The sequence below is a fragment of the Gracilinanus agilis genome, chromosome 2, assembly GCF_016433145.1.
Source record: "Gracilinanus agilis isolate LMUSP501 chromosome 2, AgileGrace, whole genome shotgun sequence".
NCBI classification, from domain to species: Eukaryota; Metazoa; Chordata; class Mammalia; order Didelphimorphia; family Didelphidae; genus Gracilinanus; species Gracilinanus agilis.
In genome coordinates this window covers 334,928,302-334,955,343 of record NC_058131.1, presented here as the reverse complement: position 1 = coordinate 334,955,343, position 27,042 = coordinate 334,928,302, and the positions used below count along the sequence as shown (strand labels likewise).

Below are 27,042 nucleotides of genomic sequence, written 5' to 3'. Positions count from 1 at the left end.
CCACCCGACTTCGCGGCCATGTTGGCGGAGGAGGAGGCGGGGAGAGACTTCCGGGCGGCCGCGTGGGGGGAGGGGGAGAGGGAGGGGACGGGGGCGGGGGGCGGTGGTGGTTGAGAGGAGGATCTTGCTGTTGGCTCCTCTCTCCTTCCTCCTCTTCTTCCTCCTGCACTCCTGCTCCTCCTCCTCCTCCAACCCTCTCCTCCCTCCTCTCTCTTCCTCCTCCTCTTATTCTGCCTCCCCCTCCTCCTTCTTTCTCCTCCCCAGTTCAATTATTCCCTGGCCCTACTTTGCTCCCTCTTCTCCTAGTAGATGGCAGGATGAGATGGGGCGGCGGGGAGAGGGGAAAGGCCATTTGGGAAGGTATTGCATCCCTGGTCACTCCTCCTTTCTTCCCTCTGCCGCACCCCTTTCCCAGTTCCAAGCAGAACTCCAGCCCCCCCCCACCCCACTTCATCTTCTTTCATTTCTTCTTCATGGACTTCCTTTTCGCCCCCCCCCCCCCCAGCACTACATCCATTCATCTTTTCTTGTCTCCTTTCACTTCACCCCACCTCTCCATTCACCTCAGAAAGCTTGAACCTACCCTGGCCTTGTAGGGTGTGGCCGAGACTAGAAGGGAACTGAAGGGGTGTCCCATTGACCCGGGCTCTAATGCCTCCAGAATTGGAGAGCTTAAGAAAAAGAAAAGAAAAGAATCCTAGAATGTTGGCGCTGGAGGGGACCTTAGAAAATAGAACATAGAATGTGAGAACTAGAAGGGACCTTACAACACAGAAAGGAGATCAGAGCTCTAACAGAAAACACTGGTGTAGTTGAAAGGGAACTGTATTTGTAGTCTGAAGACATGTGTTTAAATCCAGACTCTTCTTTCTGTTCTGTATGACCTTGGCCAAATAATTTCACCTCCCTGGGCCACAATTTCTTCTTCTATAAAATGAATCCCTACATGATCCCTAAGGTTTCTTCCTGCTCTAAATTTATGATCTTATGACTTTAGAATTCTCTAATACTAGATTGCAGTAGTAAAGGGAGTTTCCTCAGTAGAAACTCCCTACACAAATGAAATCACAAATCTATAATACTCCTACCTAAAATAACTTTAGAATACATTAGAAATGGAATGACTTTAGCTTTGATTTCTGTAACATTAGGATTTACAAAGTGTTTTCCTCAAAACAACTGAAATAGATAGTGCAACTACTGTCTCCATTTTACAAATGAGGAAATTGAAGTAAAGAGAAGTTAAGTGAATTCCCTGTGGCCATCAATTAGTAAATGTCTGAGGAGCTATTTGAACCCAAATCCCCTAAGTTCGAGTCTGGGACTCGTCCCATTATCCATCAGAATGTCAAAGCAGGAAAGGACCTTAGAGCCTAGTTTAGGGATTTTTAATTTTTATGTCACAGACTACCCATTGGCAGAATTCCTTTTCAGAATAATGTTTTAAGTGCATTAAAATACATAGGATTACAACAGAAACACAACTATCAAAATATGAAGAAACAAATGCACAGAGCCTCTGAAACCTATCCACAGATCTGTTGGTGGTCCATGAACTCCAACTTAACAACCCTTGGTCTAGTCCTACCCCTTTATTTTATAGCTGAGAAAACAGTCTTAGAGAGAGGAGTAACTTGTCCAGGATCACCTCATACAGGATTAAAGGAAAGAACCAGGACAAAAATTTAGTTTTCACAACTCTTAAGCCAATGGGTTTTCTAGTGACCCCATGCCGAGAGAGACTGCGGAGGAGAGGCAGAACTATTGCTTTTTCCACTAGAGGTAGGGGTTGGAATTGCCAATACTTTCTACTATCATTCCTCAGCACTATGCATGCATATCTAACTGTACCCTAAGACAGGAAGTGGTGGTGGTGGTGGAGGGGAACACCCATTTCCCACTGATTTTCAAATGAGTAGGTCTTATAACATCTCTGGAAACAGAAACCCCATCCTTTGGCCAATATCCCTTACTGGAGGACAGGCTCAATGCCTTTCCCTTCTAAAACCCTAGCCTCACCCATAGTCCTGACACCCTAGGATCCTTTCTGAGCCTTGTGGTAGAGGAGAGGGAGATTTCCTGATAGAAAAGTTCCCAGAGCGTTGAGTTGCTGGATGAGGGAGATGGCAGTTCCCAGAGTTCTGTAGCAGCCTCACAGTCAGCAGAAAGTCTCTGTCTGCCTGCCTGACTTCCTCCCAGCTGATGCTCCCCCAGTGTTGGCCCATCTTGGCTTAGAGCCATGCCTGGGGGCTGTGCCAGACCCAGCTGTTGCTGACAGTCTCTAGAGATGGAGGAGGAGAAAATAGAGGACTAGGAGAGCTTCTCTTTGCTGAAACAATGTTGGTGGTCGACACCCAATGGACAGCTGTGGGGTGCCCACCATTTGGATTTTGCTAACAATCTCTAGAGTTGGAGGAAGGAAGGTAGGGAACTGGCTGAGCCCTACAAATTCAGTATCAGTGGCTGCTACCCAACATACAGTTGTGGGGTGCCAACCACAGGGGTGATATGATCATAAGATTGTAGGGGATTGTCTAGGCCTGAGGTACAGATAGGAAACAAAACATGGGCTACCTCCTGACCATGTTACATAACTTAAGAAAGTCTAACTCTTCTTTAGTATTTTCTTCTTTGAGGTCCCCATGGGGCCTTTGGAGGCCACCCCAGAAATAACTGCTATCAATTCTCTTATGGGGACAGATTTGAGGGATACAACACAAAGAGAAATCAGAACTGGGTGCCAAAGTGTCAGGGGTTCTGAATGGAATCATAGAATCTTAGACCAGGAAGGGACCCTTAGAATATAGGATGTCAGAACTGGGATCAATCAACAAGAATTTATTAAGCACCCACTATGTGCCAGGCACTATACTGGGTATTAGGTACATAAAGAGCAAAATGAAATTGTCTCTTTCTGCAAGAAGCTCTCAGTCTAATGGGAGAGGCAGCAGATACATATATAGATACAATAGGGTCCCCTTATCTTCAGTTTCACTTTTCATAATTTCAGTTATCCTTGGTCAACCTGAAGCACCAAAAGTCTGCCCTTGAAGCACTGGAAGTCTGCCTGAAGCAGTGGTTTGTCTAGCAGTAGTCTCTTCTGATTCTACTTTCACTTTTTTAGTTGTTGTTATTGTTGTTGTTGAGGGCAGGGTGGTTGAGAGCTGAGGGCAATTAGAATAGGGAGAGAAAATACACACATATACACATATATATATATATGTGGGTCAGTAGGTGTTTGCTTATAGCTGAGGTTTCAACCATCCCCGGCAGGTCTTGCAATGAATACCTGGTGGATACAGGGACCCTAATGTATAATAGGGCAGCTGGGTGGCTCAGTGGATTGAGAGCCAGGCCTAGAGACTGGAGGTCCTAGGTTCAAGTCTGGCCTCGGACACTTCCAGCTGTGGGACCTTGGGCAAGTCACTTGACCCCTATTGCCCACCCTTACCACTCCTGGGCGGACGGTCCCTAGCCCAGATGAAAAAGGAGGAGGGTTGGGCGTGGGGCTAGCAACCCCACCCTGTAAAAACTACATCTGCTAAAGAAACTGCAACCTAAAGTAGGGGCAGCTGGGCTAGCTCAGTGGATTGAGAGCCAGGCCTAGAGACAAAAGGTCCTAGGTTCAAATCCGGGCTCAGACACTTCCCAGCTGGGTGACCCTGAGTGACTGTGTGACCCATTGCCTACTGGTTGTGGCCCTATGCTCCTAGAATGGAGTCCCAGGATAAAAAAAATGTATAATATGAGAAATATACATATAAAATTCCAAGTAGTTTTGGAGGGGAAGGCACTAATAGCTCAGGGGCCCAAGAAAAGTGTCCTAAAGCAGGTGGCCCATGAGCTGAGTCTTAAAGGCAATAAAAGGAATTCTGGCGATGGAGGAGGTGAAGGATTGAATTCCTGGTAAGAGGGATAGCCACTGAGATGTTAGAGAGTCATGTGTGAGGAATAGCAAGTAGGACAATATGAATGAATCATAAAGAGCATGTATGGGAGTTGTTCATCTTTCGTTTTCTTTTCTTCTTTCTTAAAACCTTTACCATCTGTCTTAGAATTGATACTAAGTATTGGTTCCAAGGCAAAAGATAAAGGTTAGGTAATCTGGGTTTAGTGACTTGCCCAGGGTCATGCTGGTAGGAAGTATCTGAGGCCAGATTTGAACCCAGGACTTTCCATTTCCAGACCTGACTTTCTATCCACTGAGCCATCTAGAAGCCCTTCATCCTTCATTTTCAAAGAGAACAAATAACATCATAGGAGATATCTTAACCTGTGAATGAATTGGTTTTAAGTGAGGCAGAATTACACAAAGTCATCAGCCTCACTCTCCTTTCCAGTCATCAAAGTCCAGGGGCAAGACAAAAGTCAGGATGACTGGAGATGGTTCAAGATGCAGTGGATGACCTTGGAGTCTTCCATATCTAACCAAGCTCTAAAACTCTCCTCTGAACCTGCTTCTACTGCCTTCAGACCATTGGAACAAATTGTTCTCATCTGCCTCTTCCAACAGGGGACATCTTCAAATGCTTGGGGTATACATTCCTCTAACTCATTGATGGGTTTGTCAGTTTCCCTTGACCTGGCTTAGCCCACCTGCAGAGATGGTTTACCAGGGTGTGGCCACTGTGAATGCTACCATTTCGATGAATGGGAGTAATTAGTGTAAGTAAACTGTAAAGATAGGAAGGAACCAATGCCAACCAAAGGAGTTTATATTTCATTTTAGGGATAATAGGGAGTCACTGGAATTTATTCCATAAAGGGGTCAAGGGAGGGGCTAGGACCACAGGTTTGATATGGTCAAACCTATGCTTAGCTGCTTGATACACCATGATTTGGAAAGAAGAAAGACTTGGGACAGGGAGACCAGTTGGTTTTTTGCAATAATTCAGGCAAAAGGTAAATTAATCCTTCACTAACAGGTATATAGGGAGTTCAGGAAAAACCAGAAGTACCTCTGGTGTGAAGGCTTGTAAAGCTCCTTTTCTCAGAGCTGATTTTCTCCTTTGGTATCTACCTGCCCTCACCAGGGGCTCCAAGAAGCTATAGCATGCACAGTGGCCACCACCCAGTAAAACTGACTCTGGCAGGTGGGCTAAACCAGTAAAGGTAACTGATAGGCTTCAAACCTGTTGGTGAGTTAGGGGTATGTCTACTCCAAGTGAAGATCACCCTGGCAGAAGGGGCAGTTGAGAACAATTTGTTCCAATGTCCTGAAAGCAGTAGAAGCAGGCTCAGTGAAGAACTTAGAGCTTGGCTAGACATGGAAGACTCCAAAGTCATCTACGGCATCCCCAGCCATCATCAGTCATCCTGACTTTTGTCTTGTCCACTAGATTTTGATGACTCTGGAAGAGAGAGTGAGGCTGATGACTTTGTGCAACTCTGCCTCACTGAAGTCCAATTTCTGTAAAAGTCCAAAGACCTCACCAATGTCATTTTGGTCCTTTTCTAGTACGAAAGACAACAATTAACATGATGCTGGCTATATGAGTGGAGAGAAAGATGTGTTTCAGGGAGAGAGAGAAATGACAAGATTTGGAATCTTGGGATATATATAGCATAAGTGAGAGTAAGGAGTTGAAGATGACACCAAGGTTTCCCTGGTGCCATAAATGGTAATAGGAAATTCTGAAGAAAAGTGGGTTTGGGGAGAAAGATAATAAATTTTATTTTGGATATATTGAGTTTGAGATGACTATGGGATATTATGACCCAATTCTCTCATTTTACAGATGTGGCACTGAGACATAGAGAAAGGGAAAATGAATTGTCCTTGGGAACAAGAATTGCTAATGGGTCTATGTAGGTATGAAGATGCAGCATCCAATGAAGAAAACAGAATTAAGTATAAGTGGTTAGGAGGTACAATGTCTTCTGATAAATAACATAACTTTCTATTTGGAAAAATGACTCAAATACCTGTACCCAGCAACCAGTGAGCCTACTGCAGTCTGGACTGGCGGTCAAAAGGGCTAGGTTAAAGTTCTGGTTCTACCAGACATTATCTGTGTGGCCTGGGGCAAATTACTTTACTTCTCTACACTTCCATTTCCTCACCTGTGAAATGGAAGTAATAATATAAATGCTAAATACCCCACAGTGTAGTTAGGTGGAAAGTTTTTTATAAACCATAAAATGTAATACAAATATGAGATGTTACTTGCTCTGCACCCAGTAGACATTTAGCATATGCTGCCTGAATTGAACTGAATCTCTAAAAAAGAGGATAATCATTATTATCTTACTGGTCTTATGTGGTGTGTGTGTGTGTGTGTGTGTGTGTGTGTGTGTGTGTGTGTGTGTGTAAAGTCCTGTATACCTGTGAGCTGTTATTATTCTTATTAAGTATTTTAAGAACTTTGAAAGTACTGTGGGAGGCACAAAGGTGGGAACTGAATTGAGTCCTGAAGTATGGGTAGGATTTGAGTAAGCCAGGAGTAGGAAGAAAAACATTCTAGGGCAATGTGAATAGGGAATTTGAGAGCTAATCTAGAAGGACTGGGTACATGAAGGGGATTGGAATAGGGGCAAGAGAAGATTAGAGGGGCAGCTAGGTTGTACACTGGATAGAGCACTGAGCTTGGAAGAACTGTGTTCAGATCTGGCCTCAAACACTTCCAAGTCACTTGGCCCTAACTGCTTAACCCTTGCCATTCTTCTGCCTTATCACTAATACTAAGACAGAAGGTAAGGGTTGTTTTTTTTAGAGAGGATATTAGAGCAGTATTCTGGGACCATCTTGAGCAATGTTGTAGAATGAATACTGGATCAGACAACTGAATTCTAACCCCCAACTCTGACAATTAGTTGCTAAGCGATTTTGGCAAGTCCCTTGACCCTTCTGAACCTCAGTTCCCTCATCTATAAATTGGAAATAATAATTATTTCACTCTCCTCATAAGAATATTGTTAGGATAAAAAAAAGATAGAGCTGCAGTATGTAATATATGTCAATTTTGTAACCATAATGTGATATATAAATATAACATTTTAAATATTGGGCTAGTTGGCAACTAAGGTGTCTTCTAGTTCTGATATTCATGATTCCCTAGCCCTTCCATGGATGGGTTCTTGATGCTTTAATTAAAACTGAGCTTCTCTACCTCCAATGCGTTTCACCTATAAATAGACCTAAAGGAAGGAGAAAACATTTGGCATCAGTCCCTCCTCCTTCAGACCTCTAACCCCAACCCCTTGAAGCCTCAGTGTCTTAGGATTTTTAATGAGGATTCTAAAAGCCAAGGAGGTGATAATGACCTCTCCTGATAATTCTCTCCCCCAAAAGTCCAACAGCTTTGGCAGCCCAGTCCAGATGCCTAGCTACAGCTCACCCATCTGTCTGTCTGTGGCTCCGTCAAGGGCTACTGGGAGGGGATGGAACAGAGGGGAAGTAGGAGCTGGGGCAAGAGAGTAAAGCTGCTTACGCCTAAGCTCTTCTAAGTCCATTGTAGACTGGGGTCCATCAGAGAGAATGGGTTCGTTGAGGGAGCTATGCTGAGATAAATCATTATCAAGTCAGAAATCAGTCATGGGAAGGAACTTTAGAGATCATTTAGTCCAATCTCCTCATTTTACAGAGAAGTGACCAAAGATGTGCTTCCAGTCCAGTGCTTGTCAGAGACGAATCTAAAAGCATTTGTCATTCTTCCTTTATCGAGGTTGGAAGCATTCACTCAGAGTGGAATTATCACTGAGCTAGGGGTTTGGACTAAAAGTTATAATGCTTTCAAAACCATCCTAACACCTCTCAATATCCCTGTGAGATGGAAATGACCAAGATTATTTCCATCTTACAGATGATGAAACTAAGATCAAGAGCAGTTAAGTGAGTTCCTGAAAATTGCCCAGCAATATTAGTTGAGAATTAGAATGGTATGGTGGAACAAATTCTGGATTTGGAATCAGAGGATCTGTCTTTAACTTCTTATATGCCCTTGGAAAAATCACCTGAGCTCATCTTTAAAGTGAAAGGGTTAAAAGACCTCCAGGAATTGATGCAGAGCGAAAGGAGCAGAGCCAGAAGAGCATTGTACACAGAGACCAATACACTGTGGTAAGATCGAATGTAATGGACTTCAGTACTAGCAACAATGCAATGACCCAGGACAATTCTGAGGGACTTATGGTAAAGTACGCTACCCACATTCAGAGGAAGGACTGCAGGAGAGGAAACATATAAGAAAAACAACTGCTTGAACACATGGGTTGAGGTGGACATGATGGGGGATGCAGACTCGAAACTACCACACCAATGCAACTATCAACATTTTGGAAATAGGTCTTGATCAATGACACATGTTAAAACCAGTGGAAATGTGCATCAGCCATGGGGGGGGGGAGTTGAGGGAGGTGAAGGGGAAAGTAAGAGTATGAATTATGTAACCATGTTAACTTTTCTAAAAAATAAATATTAATAAATGTTAAAAAATAAAGTGAAAGGGTTAGACAGGATGATTCCTAAGGTCCTTTCAGACTGTAATTGCTGGCTCAGATTCAGAAGACCTGTGCTTGAGTCCATGCTCAGACACTATCAGTATGTCTTGGTCTAGCAGTAAAATCCTGAATTTCAAAAAATAAACACATAGCCTCCTACCCAGTTGATCTAAAATATGGGTTTTATTGGTAGTAAATAAGCTAATCTAATAGACAGAACATATTATGGATGTGTGTATCCTGGCTGACTCACCACCACCTGGGTTCTAATATTGGCTTTGATTTAGAGAGATGAAGTAGCACCCAACCTTTCCCAGCCTATTCAGGCTAATTCTGGATGGCAGAAGGAGGTTAGGGTCTAGAGGGGTTTGTACTACTCTAGACAAAGAGACCAGTAGTCATTTACAAATCCATCCGTCCCAGGTAAGCACACTCCAACCACCTCTGAATACACTGATCAAAGGGAGGTTAGATAAGGCTAAACGTAGGTCCCGATAGAGTTCCTTTGGTGACAGAACGCTAAAATGTAATGGACTCATCAGTCATTTTAGCTGTTTCTTCCTTATCAGGGGCCCAGTCTTACTACCAAAGTGCGTCACCTGAGGTAAGTCACCCTACCTGTTTCTTCATTTATAAAATGAGGACAACAGTCTCTTTGTAGTGGAAAGAGTAACCTGGGTTCAGTTTTTGATCATGTGTGATACTGTGTGACCTTAGACATGTCATTTCTGCTTTCTTGCTTTTTCTGTTCCGCAAAAGGACAAGGTAAGGAAAGCACTTTTTAAAGTACTAAATAACTAGGATATATTGTTGTTTAGAAAGTGGAAATAGGTGTGACTAGTATTACTACTAGTTCAGGGCATGGCAGGAGGGCTGAGACCCCAGCAGCAGCTGGTGGGGCAGGGATTGTGCCAGATGTAACCCTCCTCTTTTCCTCCCTCCCCCCACTTGCAGTGACCTGGTGGCTGAGATAAGGCCCAAACCCCTGAGGAAGCTGATCTCATCTGTCTGAGCAGGGAGAATAAAGGAGCAAGAGGCGACCCTGGTGCAGCTAATGAGCCCATCTGCCTGACATGGACACATCGTTAGCATCCCCCAGGGAACAGCTGGGAGAGGGATCGGTGCCTGAATGTGAATTATTTACATACCCAGAGATGCAGTGGACCAAGGCTTGCTCTAAAGGGAGTACCCAGCAGGGTGAGGCCCTGGAGGGCTAAGAGCAGGAAGGGTCTGAAATTCCAAGTCAGTGGAGGGGGGAAGGGCACAGGCAGTTGTGTGTGTGTGTGGGGTTTGGTTCTGCTTGAACAGCAATAGTATTAATAGTACCAGCTCACATTTATGTAGTTTACAAAACACTTCCTTCCCATCTCAGGTGCCACTTCCCACCTTCATATTCTCTCTCTTTCCCTCCCTCCTCTCCTTGTCCCTATCCACCATCCTTTTCCTACATATCTCTGGCTCTCTTCTCTTCCCCCACCTCCCTCACTCTAATCGCTCTTTCTCTTCCTTCCTTCCCTCCTTCCCTCCTTCTCTCTCTCTCTGTCTCTCTCTGTCTCTCTCTCTTTCTTTCTCTCTGTCCCTATCCCATCCCCTTTGCCTTTACTTTTCTCTGTACATGTTATGACTCCACAGTGGAACATATGCTCCTTAAGTTCAGGGACTGCTTCATTTTTTTCTTATTCTTCAGGTCTACTGTAGTGTAGAACACAGTATATTCTTAATAAGTGTTCAATTTGAATACCGCATGGGGCAGGTAATCCACATTTTTGCTGAAACTAAAAGGCAGAAAATGACTTACCCAAGGGTGACACAAGGAATATTGGAGCCAAAATTCAAACCCGTGGCCTCCCACCATAATCCTAGAGTTTTTCCTACTCCAATCAAGCAATCAATCAATAAACACTTATTAAGCTACTACATGCCAGGCACTGTGCTAAGCATTGGGGTTATAAAAGAGGCAAAAGATAGTCGCTGCCCTCAAGAAGATTATAGTCTAAAGGGGGAAACAGCATGCAAATATATACAAAGCAAGTTATATATAGGATAAATAGGAAATAATTAAAAGAGGGAATGCATTGGAATTAAAGGGGTAGGGGAAGACTTTATGAAGAAAGTAGTATTTTAGTTGGAACTTAAAGAAGGGCAGATAGGTCAGTAGGCAGAGTGGAGGAGAGAGAGCATTCCAGGCCTGGGAAATAGCCAGATAAAATGCCTGAAACAGAAAGATGAAGTGTGTCCTCTGTGGAATATCCAGGAGGCCAGTGTTACTGGATTGAGAAGTACATGTCAGTAAATTGATGGAAAAGATAGAAGGGGGCTACATTATGAAGGGCTTTGAATGCCAAACTGAACATTTTGTACTTCATCCTAAAGGCAACATGGAGCCATTGGAGTTTATTGAATGAGGGGGTGACATGACTGGATGTTTATTTTAGGAAAATCATTTTAGTGGCTGAACGGAGGTGGATTGGAGTGGGAAAGAGTCTTGAAACAGGCAGACCCACCAGCAGACTATTACAGTAATCCAGGTGTGAGATGATGAGGGCTTGAAGCACTGAAGCAGGATGGTGGCAGTGTCAAAGAGGAGAAGGGAGCATATTTGAGAGGTGATGCAGAAGTTGACAGATCTTGACAATAGACTGCAGATGAGGAGTGAGAGATAGGGAGGAATCCAGAACGACTTCTAGGTGAGAAATGGTGTTTCTCTCTGCAGTAACAGTGAAGACAGAAAGGGTAGATGGGTAGGAAGGTGTAAGGAGAAAGCTAATGAGTTCTGTTTTAGACATATTGAGTTTAAGATATCTGCTGGACATCCAATTTGAGATGTTTGAATGGCAGTTGAAGATGCAAGATTAGAAGCAGAGAATTTGGAACAAGAAAGGTAGATTGGAGAATCACCAGCACTGAAATGGTAATGAATGGAATCTGATGAGGTCACTGCGTAAAACAATATAGAGGGGAGACATATAGGTGGCATCTATTATAGATGGCTTTTTCAAGTAGTTTAGCTGCAAAAGGCAGCAGAGATATAAGACAATAAACAGGGAAGGGAGGATCAATTAAGGATTTTTTCAGGATAGGGGAGACATGGACATGAGCCACTAGGCAAAGGGAGGGTGAAAATAAATGGGAATTAAGGATAACAACCTATTGGAGAAGAAAGGATAGAGTAGGATCTCTAGAATAAGTAGAGGTAGTTAGCCTTGGTAAGGAGTAAGGTTACTTCATCATATGAGACAGGGATGAAGAAGTCGAAGAAGGCATCTGAGTAATAGGAGAAACAGAAGAGATAAGAGGGAGTTTACAACATAATTTTTTCTGTAAAATCTGAGGCAAGGTTTTCAGCTAAGAGAGTAGGGAGAGGGAGCCAAGTTTGAGGATGGATGAAAAGGTTTGGAAGAACTATGGAGAATAAAATAGCAAGTTGATAAGAAAATTATAGTAGGATTGCTTAGCTGCAGTGAGAGTCCAGTTCAGGTCAAGTAACATAAAACTGTTATTGACCCAGTCAGAAGAGTTAAGACATTTTCTCTGTCTTCACTCATTAGTACTTGTGTAGGAGTTAAGGTAACAGATGGTAGGAGTGATCCAAGGACACTCTCAGGAACAAGTAAAGGGACTTTTGAGGAAGAGATTCCAATGGGACCAGTCCCAAAGAGCCCTTACCCGGAAGTCAGGAGACCAGAGTTCTAGTCCCAGCTTTGTTCCTAACTTTTGGTGTGACCTTGTATAAGTTGACCCTCTCAAGGTCTCAGTTTCCTTCTCTATAAAATGAAGAGGCTAGACTAAATAATATCTAAGATCTCTTCCAACTCTGACAGTTTACAATCCCTTACAGCTTTAAAATTCTACTATTCTTGGTGAATCACACTCTTCTTTTCCCTCTAAGAAATTAGTCCCCATCATCAGAAGACCCTGAGTTGAATATTATTAGAGCCCCAACCTGACTCACTATCTTTAGCCTTTTCATATATGCCTTGGTATTATATCATAGGATTGGAATCACACTGTACATAACTTTTACCATTAACTTCAAGGAGCTGAAGCTATGGTTACATCTATGGTTCCTCAGCCTTTCTTTGGCCTGGTTCTTTTGTGGCAAATGTTACCCTTTCCCTGTCTGTGTGCTTCAATTCCTCCATTCTAAACCACAAGTTGTTTACACAAACTAGTCTTAGTTTGGCCACACATTTAGCTTAGATGAGGAACTATTTATTAAATCTAACACTCCATTTTAGGAGGGTGGAACCCCTCTGCTTCTTCATCTAGTCACTAGATTCTAGTGGCTACTCATGGAATCAACATTTTCAGCATTCAGAAGGGGAAAGGGAACTGGATTCTTTTCTGTATATACCAACAATCTCTAGGTGCTTTTGTTTTGTTTTGAATTAAATATCTTATTGAGGCATTTTTTAAAACATAACTGCCTCTTCTCCAGGACTCCCTCACCACCAAAAGAATCTTCCCACACAACAAAGATGTATAGCCAAGCAAAACAAATGGGCACACTGGCAATATGTTCATCTGACAAAGCAGGCTTTATTTTGTACCCATAGTCAGTCTATCACATCTCTGCTGAGAAGAAGGAAATGCGCTTTACCAACAGTTCACTCACATCACAATAGTCACTGTATGAACCAGAATTCCATCTTTTAAAAACAACTATTGATAGAGCTTTCCTTTTAAAATAATAGCTAACATTTATGTCGTGCTTTAAGGTTTGTGAAGCACATTACAAATATTATCTTATTTGATCCTCACAAGGCTGTGGGAAGGAGGTGCTACTATTCCCCCCCATTTTACATATGAAAAAACTGAGTCAGACAGAGGTCAATCGACTTGCCCAAGATAGTTAATGTCTGATACTGGATTTGAATTCTTATGTCTCAGTCCAGTGCTCTATCCACTGCGCCACCTAGTGACCTTTATTTCTCAATATAACTTGCCCCACTCCCTATTCAGAAAATTATCCCTTATAACAAAAGAAGAAAGCCTAACCAATACATCAACCAAGTTCTATATTATGTTAAGTTTTCCATATAGATAGTTCCTTGCCTCTTCAAAGAAGAGAGAGGATTTCACCTTCATCTCTCTTTTTGGAAATAAGCTTGGTCATTTATAATTAGCTATTTTGATTTTTTTTTAAATATTGTTCTTGCCACTTAACTTATTGTAGTTACCAGTTTCCTGGCTCACCTTATTTCTCTTTGCATTGGTTCATCTGATGCCTTCCAGTGTAGTTTTTTTAATGCAATATTGTGTTCATTGCACAAATACTTCTCCTGCTTCTGCAAACTATTTCAGTTGATACAAGTTTTCCTAATTTCCCAAAATCCTTCAATTAATTATTACTTAAGACAAACGTAATGTTTCATTACAGTTATATACATCAGTTTGTTCAGCTAATCCCCAGTTTATGGGCACCTATTTTTTTCACCTATTACATTCACAAAAAGTGCTGCTACAGACATTTTTGTTTATATGAGATCTTTCTGTCTTTGACCTCTTTGGAGTATATAATTAGTAGTTGATATATTCAATTTAATATTTCAAATTAATATTCAATTTAATATAATATGTTCAATTTAATGATACTTAATTTTTTCTCAGAATAACTGGACCAATTTATAATGCCACCAAGAGTGCATTAATCTGACAATTTTTTCTCATAGTCCTTTCAACATTTTCTATTTTCTTCCTTTGTCATCTTTGTCAATCTAATGGAAACGAGAATTGTTTTGATTTTCATCTCTTTTATAGATTTAGAGCATTTTTATGTGGTGGCTGGTATTTTGCATTTCCTCTTCTGAAATTTTTCCAACCAAACTTTTTAATACATCAATCATGATAAAGAGGATATAGAATTCCTCTGGGGAGAAGGGAGTATGGTGTGTGGGTTGTGGGGAGGAGAGGTGGAGAGGGGAGGAGTGGTGATATTCCTGCATATCCATATATCCATTCTAGCTTTTTCTTTCTGTTTCCTCTTTCCTGTGGAGAGAGTGGCACAATCTGACCAGACTGTACCGTTTCCTTGTAAGTGTATAGATTCACAAGGCTCAGAGTAGAAACAAGTTATTCATTTCACCCCATTACTGGTTCTCTTGACCTGTTACTCCTAGGTCCACCTTCCTTACAGTCCCCTTCAGCTTTCAACAAAGTTGTCATCATTTCCTTTTCTAGAAGACAATCTCTCCTTTCCATCAGCATTACAACTCAAAAATACAGCTCTATTTTTGTCTTATGTCTTCTTTTGTGCTGTATAGTTCCTAAGACCACTGGCCTGATAACTACCCTGGATGTTTTTGTTATCATCTTGCACTTCTCATAATTCTAGAATCTCAGAAAAATACTCTGACATATGCTGATAACTATTTAACAATCATTTCTCAAAAAAAAGGTTTAATAGTTTCACCTTTAGATTTCATCTGCATGATTATTTTCTCCATCACTTTCTTAAGATTAGAAAAATCAACAGAATAATAAATTAAGCCCTGACTTACAGGATTCGCCAATTCCAAAGTATAAATGCTCACACTGAAAATTTAGTTAAATTCAAGCTGGCTCTAGCATGCCACCAAGCATTTTTTCCTCTGTCCTCAAAGTTTTTCTGTTTTCTGTGGTAATCCTCCCTAAAGAAACTGGTCAGAGTTACTAAAATTTTCCTGTTGATTCCTGAAACATCTAGGAGAAGCTAGGGTTTAAGACATATTCCCCCCCAAGCATTTCAATGTAGTGAAAGAGAAAATTTTCTTCACTGCTATATAAATGTTTTTATTTTTTAAATGTTTTTACATTCATTTTTATTTTACTTTCAGTTAAAGATTTTCTGTCTACCCTCACCTATTAAGAAGACAAGAAATATAAAGCCCATTACAAATATGAAGTTGTCATGTGAAACAAATTTCCAAATAACCATGTCCCAGAAAAAAAAAAAAAAAGAAAGAAAGAAATGCTACAATCTGTACTCGGAGTCCATTAGTTCTCTATCTAGAGTGGACAGCATTTTTCATCATGAGTCCTTCAGAAGTATTTGGTCATTATATTGGCCAGAGTAATTATTGTTGATTATCTTTATAATATTGCTATTACTGTCTAAATTGTTCTCCTGGTTCTTCTCACTTTACTTGGCATCAGTTTATTCAACTTTCCCCAGATTTCTCTGAAACCATCCCTTTCATCATTTGTTTTAACAGCACAATAGTATTCCATCATTATCACATACCACAACTTCTTCAGCCATTCTCCAGTTGATGTGCATCCCCTCATTTTCCAATTCTTTGCTGCCAGAAAAAAAAGAGCTGCTACAAATATTTTTGTACATATGAATTAAATAGACTTAAAAAAAGAATGTCTACAAAGAATTAAAACTGAAGGTCACCCAAAGGGACAACAGAAGGGCATAATGAACTTGATCAGACTACAAAATCAGCAAGAAATTATAAAGGATAAGAGGTATAAATGATGTCATTAAGAAGGTAGTTTTTCAGGGATAGGAAAAACAAAAACAACTAGATGGGTCACATTGTCTGGGGAAAAGATTGGTCTTATCTGAGTGGAGCAGACACAGAGTTTCCAGACAGACACAGACTTAGGGAAGGAGTCTAATTGAGGAACTTGTGACAGACAAAAACAACTCCTTGGAACAGAACCTCTGGGAGCAAAGAAAGCAATATGTTCTCCAAGCGAATCAAGGGTCATGCTGGTGAGAAAAGCAAACTCTGGGAACATATCAAGGTGACCTGTCCAGCAGAGATACTCCAAAGAGGAGCAGAATGAGGAAAGAAAGGGCATCAAGGCCCAACAGTAATAGAAGTGTGAGTTTTCTTTGTTTTTGTGTGTTTCCTGCATGTGGGACTCACTACTATTATATTCTTAAGTTTGTACTCACTCTTCCCATAGTGTATAATTGTGCAAATACATGTCTCAGACTCCTGGAGAGAATGTGTTTGAAGCCATTGTTTTCACTAAGCCATTTTAGTTGAGTGTTTTACCTTTGAGTTAATCATTAGGAGGAAGCTCACTGGTCCGGGCTTGTGAGCTAGGGTCTAGGATTGTAGACCCATGAGAGATCCTTGAAAGCTGAGCCTTTTCTTTTTCAGCCCCTCTCCTACTCTGGAGGCCTACTCTGCAACCATCCAGGTGAGGATTAGCTTTCACAGAAGTTAAGTTTCTTGATATGGGAAAGAATCATCTGAGCCAACCAGAATCTGAACCTGTTGGGAAGTTTTTGCTTAAATGTGTAGAAGGGTTTATAATGACAATCCTGGTTGGAGACCAGAAAGAAACTGGATGAGACATCAGAAAACAGGGTCAAATTTTGCTGCTCATCAGCCCTACCCCCTTAACCATTAAAAAAAACAAAAAAACAGCAGAACTGAGCCTCATTCTAAAGACTGTGCTAGTTATGGCAATAAATCATGCAATCACTAAAATGTCAATTATCTCAGTCATATAAATGAAGACAGTTGGTGGAAAGTAAATATCCCAAATGTTGGCTGAGGGTTTGAAAGCAGAGATGATTGATTTTCTAGTTTAGTAATGTTAGAATATTTTCAATATCATACACGTAAAGCTATATGGAGTCCAATGACAAATCCCAAGTACCCTAAGATGAAGTAGCAGGTTGAGCCTCAGTGGTGAGGAGGAATAGTATGAGTTTATAGGTTGAAGGGGTGGGGGCAAGTAGGTGGCAATGTGGATAGAGTGCTGGGTCTAGAGTCAGAAAGACTCAACTTCCTAAGTTCAGATCTGGCCTCAGACACTTACTGTATGACTCTGGGCAAGTCATTTAACTCTACCTCAGTTTCTTCAACTGTAAAATGAACTGAAGAAGGAAATGGCAAACCACTCCAGTATCTTTGCCAAGAAAACCTCAAATAGGATCATGCAGAGTTGGATATGTTTAAATAATAACAAATAAGCTGAATGGTCTCTAGTGAGTAATGGGGGTTCTCCAGCCTTTGGGGAACTTAGTGTGTGAACATGGAATATGGAGTAACATTGTAACTTGATTGAGTAACTTGGCCAGTAGAACCAGGGTTGAACCATCTCATGGCCATATTGCATCTCATAGGCTCTTGCAGGTTATTACTGTTTAGTCTTTAGTGTCCAACTCTTTGTGACTTCATTTAGGATTTTCTTGGCAAGGATCCTAGAGTGGTTTACTATTTTCTTCTCCATGATACCTCCAGATGAGGCAACTGAGGCAAACATAGTTAAATGACTTGCCCAGGGTCACATAATTAGTGAATGTCTGAGGCTGGCTTTGAATTCAGGAAGATAGTTTCCCTGATTCTAGACACCTAAACTCTATCCACTATACCACCTAGCTGCCTCTTGCAAATTAATTAACTAATTAATTGACAGACTGCTTTTCTGTAGTTTTCAGAGAGTTAGAAAAAGGAGCCATGGAATGATATTCCTTCTGCAGCATCAAGTGTACACTAAGCCCATGCCACCAATGGTGATGAAGCCTACATCTCTCTCTTTGGAACTTAAATCTACTTATTGGTCCTGGCTTAGGGTCAGAAAATCCAAGTTCTAGAGAAGACTTATTGTTATATCTGGTGAGGATAAGCAGATATACTGAAATTCAAAGTCTGTCATTTTGCCTTAGTTGATAAAAGTATCATTCTCATAGCAACTTCCCCCCCTCCCAACATACCAATCTATTTGCACTAGAAAATTCCTTAAGCAGTGAAATGGATTTTTATAATAAATACCTAATTAAAAGTTTTGAATTTGAATCACATTTTACAGAAGAGTAGACTAGAGAAATGGTTTGCACAAGGTCTTAGGACCACCGTGATGATTAGCTTCTAGCTTCTTCCTGAAAACATTCTCCTGACTACCCCAGTTCACAAGTATCTCTTCCCTTCTAAGTTAAAGCCATAGTTTGAGTTTAGCTACTCAGTCCTTCCTCAGACTGGCTCTCATGTAGTTTTCTTCTAAGTCTTATTTTTTTGGCTAAACTGTTTGCTTTAGCAATTAGCCCGAGCCTGAGCTTTTGGAAATGTCCATCCACCACTCTGCATGTGCTCCCAGCTCCATTGAGCACTGGGTATTCAGTATGCCCTTTTGAATGATGATGATGATGATGATGAAGAGGAGGAGGAAGATACTTGAGCATTTTACATAGGACTTTAAAGTGTGCAAAGTGCTTTGCATGTATTACCTCATTTGATCCTCACAACAGCCTTGGGAGTTCAGTGCTGTTATTCTGCCCATTTTACAGAAGAAGAATCAATCAGGCAGTTAAGTGACTTGCCCACGGTCACATAGCTATGAAACTAAAGAAGTGAGGGACTAGGAGAGAAGGTCAATGGGAGACCCTGCTCTTTGCTGCATCCTTCCCTAACCTTCCCTTGCTGCCCTGGGAACTAAAGATGGCTAGATTCCTCTTATTTTCACTCTACTCTCCCCAGGGTAGGCGTCCAGGATTCGGGATGAGTCCTGGATGTGGGGAAGGAGGGAACCTTAGACAGCCATTTCCCCAATTTGAGGACTTTAAATGCAGAGACGGGACCTAACCGGAAGGGGGTGCCAAAGCACCCGTCTTTTCCTGCAACACGTGCGCCGCCGTCCAACTCCGTAGGGCCCGGAAGGCGTTGTCCCACGTGGTCCCAAAGGCCATCCCACCTCCGTTTCCCCCGCTCCGCCCCGCCCCTGGCGTGCGTCCCGGCCTACGTGTGCCTCGCGCGCCGGCGACCACTGGCGATTCGTAGCGGGCCGGCAACAGCGCAGGCGCACAGGGAGAACGCCTGGCTACCTTGTTTCCGAAATCATGTTGGGGCCTGAGGCCGATCGCGTGCTGCGCTACCTGGGCGAGGTAGAAGAGTTAGCCGAGGAGGTCCTGGCCGACAAGCAGCAGGTCCGTGAAGGGCTTGGGAGCGAGGAGAAGGCGCTTCCAGTTCTTGCCCTCCTTTCACCTCCATTCCCCCTCTTAACCCGACTTGGGCCAGGACTCCATCTGTTCCAGACCCATTTTTGTACAGGGGAGGAAATTGAGGCCCCCGGGTGGGTGGGGGAATTACTAGGCCGGGACACCGCCCTAACAGCCCGGCCCCACCATCATGTTTGGCTGTGGGGTTTTCTCCTAGATAGTGGACCTGGACTTGAAAAGAAACCAAAACCGGGAAGCCCTGAGGGCCCTCCAGAGAGACCCCAGCCCGTCGGGTAAGTTATGGGGAGTGGGGAAAGGGTCAGGACCTATGGAAAGCCTTTCCGGGTCTCTAAGACCCCAGGAACACGGTCCCCTCCTTCCTCCCAGATACCCTCCTTTCCATCCTTCCCGCTGTGAAAGGAACTTCTTTAGCTTAACAATCAAGTACTTAGAAAACTCCACCCTTTTAACTCAGTCTGCCAGAAACTTGTAAACCCTTCTGATAAGAGTTTACACCCTCAAAGGATAATGGATTGTTTCCCGGCAAGTCGGGGAGCCACAAGAAGTGACTTTTATAACTCTCATTTGAGTCAAAACCTAAATTTAATTGTTACACCCCTCCTTCTGCAGCCGAAGGAGGCTTGCCTACAAGCTTTAGCCATTTTTACTCAATAGTTTGGCCCTCACAAACCTTGATTATAAAGAACCTGTCATCTGTGACCTCTGACCCAGCCTTGTGTTCAAAGGCATGACTCCTGGCTCTTGAAGGCTTTCTCTGTGCTAGGGAAGCATAAGCATCTGTGAATCTTGCTATCTTGAACTTTTAGGAATATTTAGTATGAAAAAGAATGGATTTATTGTGACCTAGACTTTTTGCTTTCAGTCATTTTTCTGTGATCCCATTTGGGGTTTTCTTGACACAGATACTGGAGTGGATTGCCATTTCCTTCTCCAGCTCATTTTTACATATGATGCAACTGAGGCAAATAGGGTAAATGACTTGCCCAGGATTACACTGGATTTAAACTCAGGAAGATCTTTTTATTTTTGCCAACAAATTAGGGCTTTAGTTCTATCACCTTCCTTAGGGAGTTATAGATACCTTTAGACTTGTGGAGAAGAATATAATAGCTAACACATAGCACTTGAAATTTTGTGAAGTACCCTACATGTCATTTCATTCAATCCCAATAACAACCCTGTGAAGTAAGTATTATCTCTTCTATTTTATAAATGAGGAAACTGAAAGAATAGTGGTAAGGTTGACTTGCACAGGGTCAAACAACCAGTAAGTTGGAGGAGGGATTTAATGCCATGCCTTCCTCTCTCCAGGGCCACTAAAAAAATCTGCCTCATGAATCCTTTAAAATCACTAGCAAAATTTGGCATTAACCTTCAAGATGCCAGCCTCAATGAGAATGTGACTAGGGCCCTTATTCTGATTTGTCTTACAATCAGCTTGAGAACCCTTCCTGATCTTTCACCTCTTCCACCAACTTCTAGTGTCCTCCCATCCCAAGCTACTTTGTATTTAACTACTTGAAATATATTTGTATTTGTTTATTTGATACACCATATATTTATATATGTATTAATGGTCTTCATTAGAATGTAATCTTGAGAGTAGGAATTGTTTCACTCTTAATATTTGTGTCCCATAGTGTCTGGCACAAAGCAAGCACTTAAATACTTGTTGATTGATTACACTGACCATAGGCTACTATTTCAGATAAAGTGATGGTTTGCTTTGGAAACATGTTCATCAAGCTTCCCCGACCACGGACAAAGGATATGATTCAGAAAGGTAAGAGACCCTCTAACTGGACTGTGAACACTGCAGCTTCACCTTCCAAATCAGGCTTTGCAAAGTTTAAGCTTAGGTCTTAATTCAAACCTGGCAAAAAGTCTTAGTCCCAAAAATCATTAAAAATTGTTTATAGCCTTTGATCTAAAGATCCCACTTTGGGACTTATTTTCAAAGATTTCAAGATTTCAAAGACAGAATAGACATATTAAAATGTTCATAGCTGCACTTTCTATAGTAGCAAAAAACTTTGAAACAAACTGGGTATGTGTTGATTCAGGAATAGCTATAAGAAACAAAAATGAAGAATTCAGAGAAATTTAAGATTTGATGGAGCGTATAGTAAGCAAAGCCAGTAAAATGATGAATACAATAATTACAATTTTTTTAAAAGTCTCAGCCCTCAAAACCTTCTTAGGGCTAATTTTTTTTGGGGGGGGAGAGGAATTGTGGGGTATCAGTGCAGAAAAGATGAAGACGAGTTCCTTTATTCTTCACAGGGGAGAGAAGAAGGGATTGGATATCCCACCATCCTGGTTCAGTGGAAAGGGTACTGACTGGAACCAGGATCTGGATTTAAGTCCTACTTATACCTGAATCTGTGAAAAGCCATTGTTATTATATTATTAGGGTTATTGTTAATTGTTATTGGTAAGACTTAAACATAGGAAGTTGGGTTAAAATCTAGCCTCATATCCTAGCTGTATGACCCTGGGCAAGTCATTTAACCCAATCACCTAGCCCTTACAACTCTTTTACCTTAGAACTGATACTGTATATTAATTCAAAGATAAGGGTTTCGTTTTTTTTTAATTAAAGAAAGGCATTATTATTCTTGTGATCTTGGGCAAGACACAACTTTTCTAGATATAAATTTACTCATCTGTAAAGTGGACTAGGTGGTCTCTAAAGTCCCCTTCAGCCCTAAATCTCTGATCTTCATGAAGTCCTGTGGTGTCAGAATTACCAAACAAGGTAGAAAAGTGTAATTTGAAAACAAAATAATTGGGAGTTCTTGGTATCCAGTCCTAGAAAGAAAATTACACAATGTGCCCAAATCTCTCTTATCTTTTCACCTCTTCCTTCTAGCTAGATGCATCTCTTCACTTTCTGTCTGGTATACCATTCCTGATGCTTCCTCACCTTTTTGTGTTTGATCTTGCTATTACACTCTGCTTGCAAAGCTCTTCCTCCTCTCTTTGGTTTCTTTGTACATTCACTACATACATAAAGGTTTATCTCCTAACTCCTGCAGAGGTCTTTCCCTGTATAACCCATTCTAGGGATCCTCTTCCTCTCACTTGCTGTGCCATTAATTTGTGCCACTCATCAAACACAAACATTTCCAGCCAGGTATTGTCTTTGGACAAGTCTGAGTCTCATCTCTTCAGCTAGATAGTCTCGACATCAAGTGAGAAGAATCCTTGAATGTCTAAGCTGCAAGGAATTTTAGAGACCAGCTAGTCCAGCTCATTTGGTTTTCAAAGTCATGGAGTCAAGGAGTGTCAATTGTGATCACTTAGCAAGTTGCATGCAGGCTTTGTTTAATTAATCCACAATTTCCTCCATGTTTCAGCCCAGCTTGCATTATGGTTCACACATTCTTAGCCTCAACAACTCCTTCTTTGCCTCTGAGACCTAACAGTGAGCTTCATAAGCCTAGTTCTAGCAGCATTGAGCTGCCTCTACCACCTCAAACCTGGCTGCCTTTTTTCTTCTATTTTTTGGGACCTTTCTTTGGCAGAGCATAAAAGAGACTAGTGACCTCTCGTTCCTTCTTCTCCAGATCAGCTGTTGAAGTGTGGTGGTGTGTGTGTAAAGAACATAGAGCTTGTCAAGACACCTGGAGTTGAGACTTTTTTTTTCCCATTTTTTTTTTAAACCCTTAACTTCTGTGTATTGGTTCCTAGGTGGAAGAGTGGTAAGGGTGGGCAAGGGGGGGTCAAGTGACTTGCCCAGGGTCACACAGCTGGGACGTGTCTGAGGCCGGATTTGAACCCAGGACCTCCCATCTCTAGGCCTGGCTCTCAATCCACTGAGCTGCCCAGCTGCCCCCTGGAGTTGAGGCTTGATGCTGTTATAAGTTGTGTGACTGAGCAAGTCATTTGGCCCCAGCTTCAGTTTTTTTCTATAAAATAAGAACAATGCTACTTGCCCTACCCACTTCACAGGGTTTGGGAAGAAAGTGCTTTTAAAACTGCCAGATGCTTTGAAAATGTCAGCTGCTATTATTGTTTCTTTCAGATCAAGAGCACCTAGATGAGGAGATAGAAAAACTACGGAAACAGCTGAAAGGGAAGGTCAACCGCCTTTTGGAAGCCCAGGGTAATTCCTTGGTGGGAACTGAAAAGTGGGAAAAGCCAAAACCCAGCTTAGCATGAAATCTCAGGGACTGGGGTAAAACAAGTGAACATAGGCCTCCAGAACTCAAAGAAGAGGGGCCTAATGGAAAGACACATGCTAAGAGCCTGGGCCGGTCTGAACTCCACCTACAACTGTAATCTGAAGTCTCATTGAAGTTTCCTCATAAAGTTGTGCTCCTGCATTGGTCACCAGGGTGCCCCCTCACCCCCTTGAATTGATCAAAATTGAGTCTGGGAGAGAGGCAGGCAGATAGTATGATTCAGAGGAGATCTTTATGACCTTGGGTGAGCCCAGAACTTGCTTTTCCGCCCTGGCAATGACTGAAGAATATGAGTAGGCAAGAAAGCCCCTCTGTAATAAATGGGGAAATAAGGGTCAATGAACCCTTACAGAGCCTGAAACCCAAGTGAAGAAATCAGTTTTGCTTAGTTAGCACACAAAAACTGTTTTGCCTAGTCTTTCTTAATAGGCCATAAGTTTCTCCCATGACAATGTATAGAAGCTCAGTAAGCTCTCCTTCCCTCAGCTAGAATGTGGTGGGAACAGCCAGCACTTCCTACATATCTAACCTATTGATTCTCCCCATAGGTAAACCGGAGCTGAAAGGATTTAACTTGAAGCCCCTGAGCCAGGAGGAGATGAGAGCCCTAAATGTCATCTTGAAAGGTTGAAGTTCAACAACCACCAACTTAAACCACTGACCCCCAGATGCTCACAGAAGAGCTACTTCCTAACCATGGCACTAAGGCATAGTAGGAACTAGCTTCAAGAATCTTATCAATAGCAGTTTGCTACTAAAGACTTTTGTTTACAAGATTTGGCTGCTCTATTAAGGCCAGGAACCTACGGCCTGTTATTATCCACCCAGGACGCTACCAGGGTGGGCCGAAACACCGAGCCTATTGATAGTCCTTGGAGAAGATCCAAGATGAGAGGCTGGGGCAGCAGCAGTGGGAGCATTAGAATGACTGCCACAGGCACTTCCAACAATGTCCTGCTGTCTGGGAGTGTGCGTTTTTCCTTTGCTTCAAACCCACAGTTTGACTATTGTTCTAGGCCTGGGGAAGGGAGTGGGAGAGAGTGAGCACTTCATTCCAGTATAACCTCTCCCTGCCCTCCCCTAGTTGTGGGGAAAAGATGGAGAAGAGAGACTTAGTAAGTAGGGTGGTGATGGAGAGTGTATATAACAGGTATGAATAGAAGGGCAAAGCTCAATGGTGGTTTGTGATATAGAGGAAACCACCTCTACTTGTGGTTCACCACACAACACAGCTCATACAACTATAGACAGAGCTCGAATTTCTCAACACAACTACCCCTTTTCAGTCTGTCCTGAGTTCTGATTACATCAGAGCTTTTAATAAACTCTTGTTACTCATTTGTAGATCAGATTGAGACTCAGTCTCCTTAACTTCTCTTGGGCAAAGGGCAATTGTTCTTTTAGTTATTGCAGGGTTTGGGGGCAATTTATCATTGAATGTTTTGATAGTACTGTTCCTATCTAGACTCCCCTGGCTTCATGGAATTTCCCAGAGGTGGATATACCCTATGACTATACCAAATGAACTTCCAAAGAGCCACAAAAGGACTGAGTAAAGAGCCTGGATGCAATCTCCAGTATCTCTGTGGTGCCTGAGACAGCTTTCAGTGTTTGTAAATGGTATACCCTCTGCTGCAGTTTCATTGGCCATTGTCATCATCGGTGGTATCCTGCTGGAGATTTTACCTTGTATGACAACTGCTGCACCTCCTATTGTTATAGGTTATATATGAGAGCACGTTGAAAGGAAGAAGGAAATATATGCTATACATAATCATGCAGGGAGTGGGCAATTGTAGGTTGGACTGTGGTTTTCTGTTAAACCAGACTGGGAGGGAAGGCGGGAAGGGTGAGGACTGGAATGCAGCCAGTGGTTCCTAACATTGATTAAATAATGCTTATAGTTGCACTGATCTCTTACTGGTTTTCTAGTAGAGACTGCCCACCTCTAGCTTAGTCTTTATTTTTATTATTATTTTAAAACCCTTACCATCCATCTTAGAATTAATACTGTCCAAGACAGAAGAGCAATAAGGGCTAGGCCATGGGAGTTAAGTCCAGGGTCACACAGCTAGGAAGTGTCTGAGGCCAAATTTGAACCTAGGACCTCCTGTCTCTGGGCCCAGCTCTCAATCCACTGTGGAGCCATCTAGCTGCCCCCTACCTTAGTCCTTCTCCCGCTCCACCTCACTCATTTTTGGCTGTGGTAGGGAGTGGGATGCCTGACTTGGAGTCAAAAGATGTCTGGCCTTCTACCCATATTACTGAGACTGAGCCAGTCACTTCCTTCTTTAACTTCATTTTCTGTACAGTAATAATGACATCTGGACTGTCTACAAGGCCTTGAGAAAAAGTACTTTGCAAATTTTAGAATACTCTGTCAGTTAGTTACCCCAGGATTTAGAAAGTATATTCTGGAAAGCCAATAGACTTTCACACCTTCAAACTGATGATACCCCCATATAGTAGGAAGATTATAACTGACATTTAAGTTTTGCAAAGTACCTTAGCTACAGTAGCTCATCTAAGCTTGCCAGCAGTCTAGGAAGTAGGTACCTTGGATGACATGTCTATTTAACAGAGAAAGAAAGAGCTTTGGGTTTATTTCACCCTTGGATCTTCAGTGTCACCTCCATGAAACCTTCCCTGATCTCTGGAACTTCTGATGGTTCTTTCCTGATCCTTAATTAGCATTTTCTCAGCTCCTCCCAAGGCATTTGGGTTAATGTTTTATTATAGTCCTCTCTATTCTTGCGTCTTCCTATGGGCTGTGAAGGCCTCGAGGTAAGAGGCTATCCCCTTTGTCACAGTGCTTGCACATGATTTCCCTTCTGGATCTTTGATTCTGATGAAATGACATCTATCATTAGAGATCAGGCACTGTGGTAACTCAGCTCCTTGTCAGAAGGGATTTTTTCCCTTATTGTACTTTTGTCCCCAACACCTCTCACAGCGCTTCACATATGGTACAGGCATAATGGAATGGTGACTGGAGAAATGATACAGAAGCAGAACTGCTGGGGCAGCTAGGTAGCTCAGTGGATAAAGGCCAGGAGTCAAAAGTGACCTCAACATTTCCCAGCAGCTGTGCGACCCTGGGCAAGTCACTTTGATGGGGGGAGGGGGATTCCCGTCAGGACAACCAATTCCTGAGGGCCTTTCTGACCACAATAACTACAGGGGCTTTCTACTTGTAACCTTTAGCTCATTACACTATCTCATATCACATCTGGAGGCCTAGCCTCCAGACTTTGACGTGCACCCTAAGGGGGAGCCTGACCAGTCACAACTACCTAGCTTGTCCCACCCCACATGGCTAAACCCATATAAGGCTTGGAGTTTGAGATGATTCTTTAGAGGTGATACTGGCATTTTGCCTGCCTCAATTTAACCTCCATTGCCTAGTCCTTGCCCTTCTGTCTTCAGAGTTGTTAGGCAGAAAGTAAGGGTTTAGGGGGGAAAAAGGATAGTTCTGCCCCCAAAAAATGCATAATAGTTGGTTGCTTTGTTGGC

The 27,042-nt window shown here is 42.2% G+C and overlaps 2 protein-coding genes across 2 annotated transcripts in view; one reads left to right on the top strand and one right to left on the bottom strand.

Annotated features, from left to right (window-relative positions):
- The window catches only part of XKR7 (XK related 7), a 37,220-nt gene extending 18,148 nt beyond the window's left edge, over window positions 1–19,072 (bottom strand). The window contains exons 1-3 of the mRNA XM_044659782.1: window positions 18,970–19,072; window positions 11,663–11,703; window positions 23–47 (exon numbers count right to left, since the gene is read on the bottom strand). Of these exons, the coding sequence (XP_044515717.1) occupies window positions 23–47; window positions 11,663–11,703; window positions 18,970–19,072 (169 nt within the window). The remainder of the gene's footprint in view (window positions 1–22; window positions 48–11,662; window positions 11,704–18,969) is intronic.
- Window positions 19,073–19,183: 111 nt separating this feature from the next.
- PDRG1 (p53 and DNA damage regulated 1) lies at window positions 19,184–25,434 on the top strand. Its single transcript, XM_044661548.1, has 5 exons — window positions 19,184–19,309; window positions 19,539–19,614; window positions 21,051–21,125; window positions 23,370–23,450; window positions 24,078–25,434. The coding sequence occupies exons 1-5, from the start codon at window positions 19,223–19,225 to the stop codon at window positions 24,158–24,160; spliced, it is 402 nt and encodes a 133-aa protein (XP_044517483.1). The 5' UTR covers window positions 19,184–19,222; the 3' UTR covers window positions 24,161–25,434.
- Window positions 25,435–27,042: the final 1,608 nt, after the last annotated feature.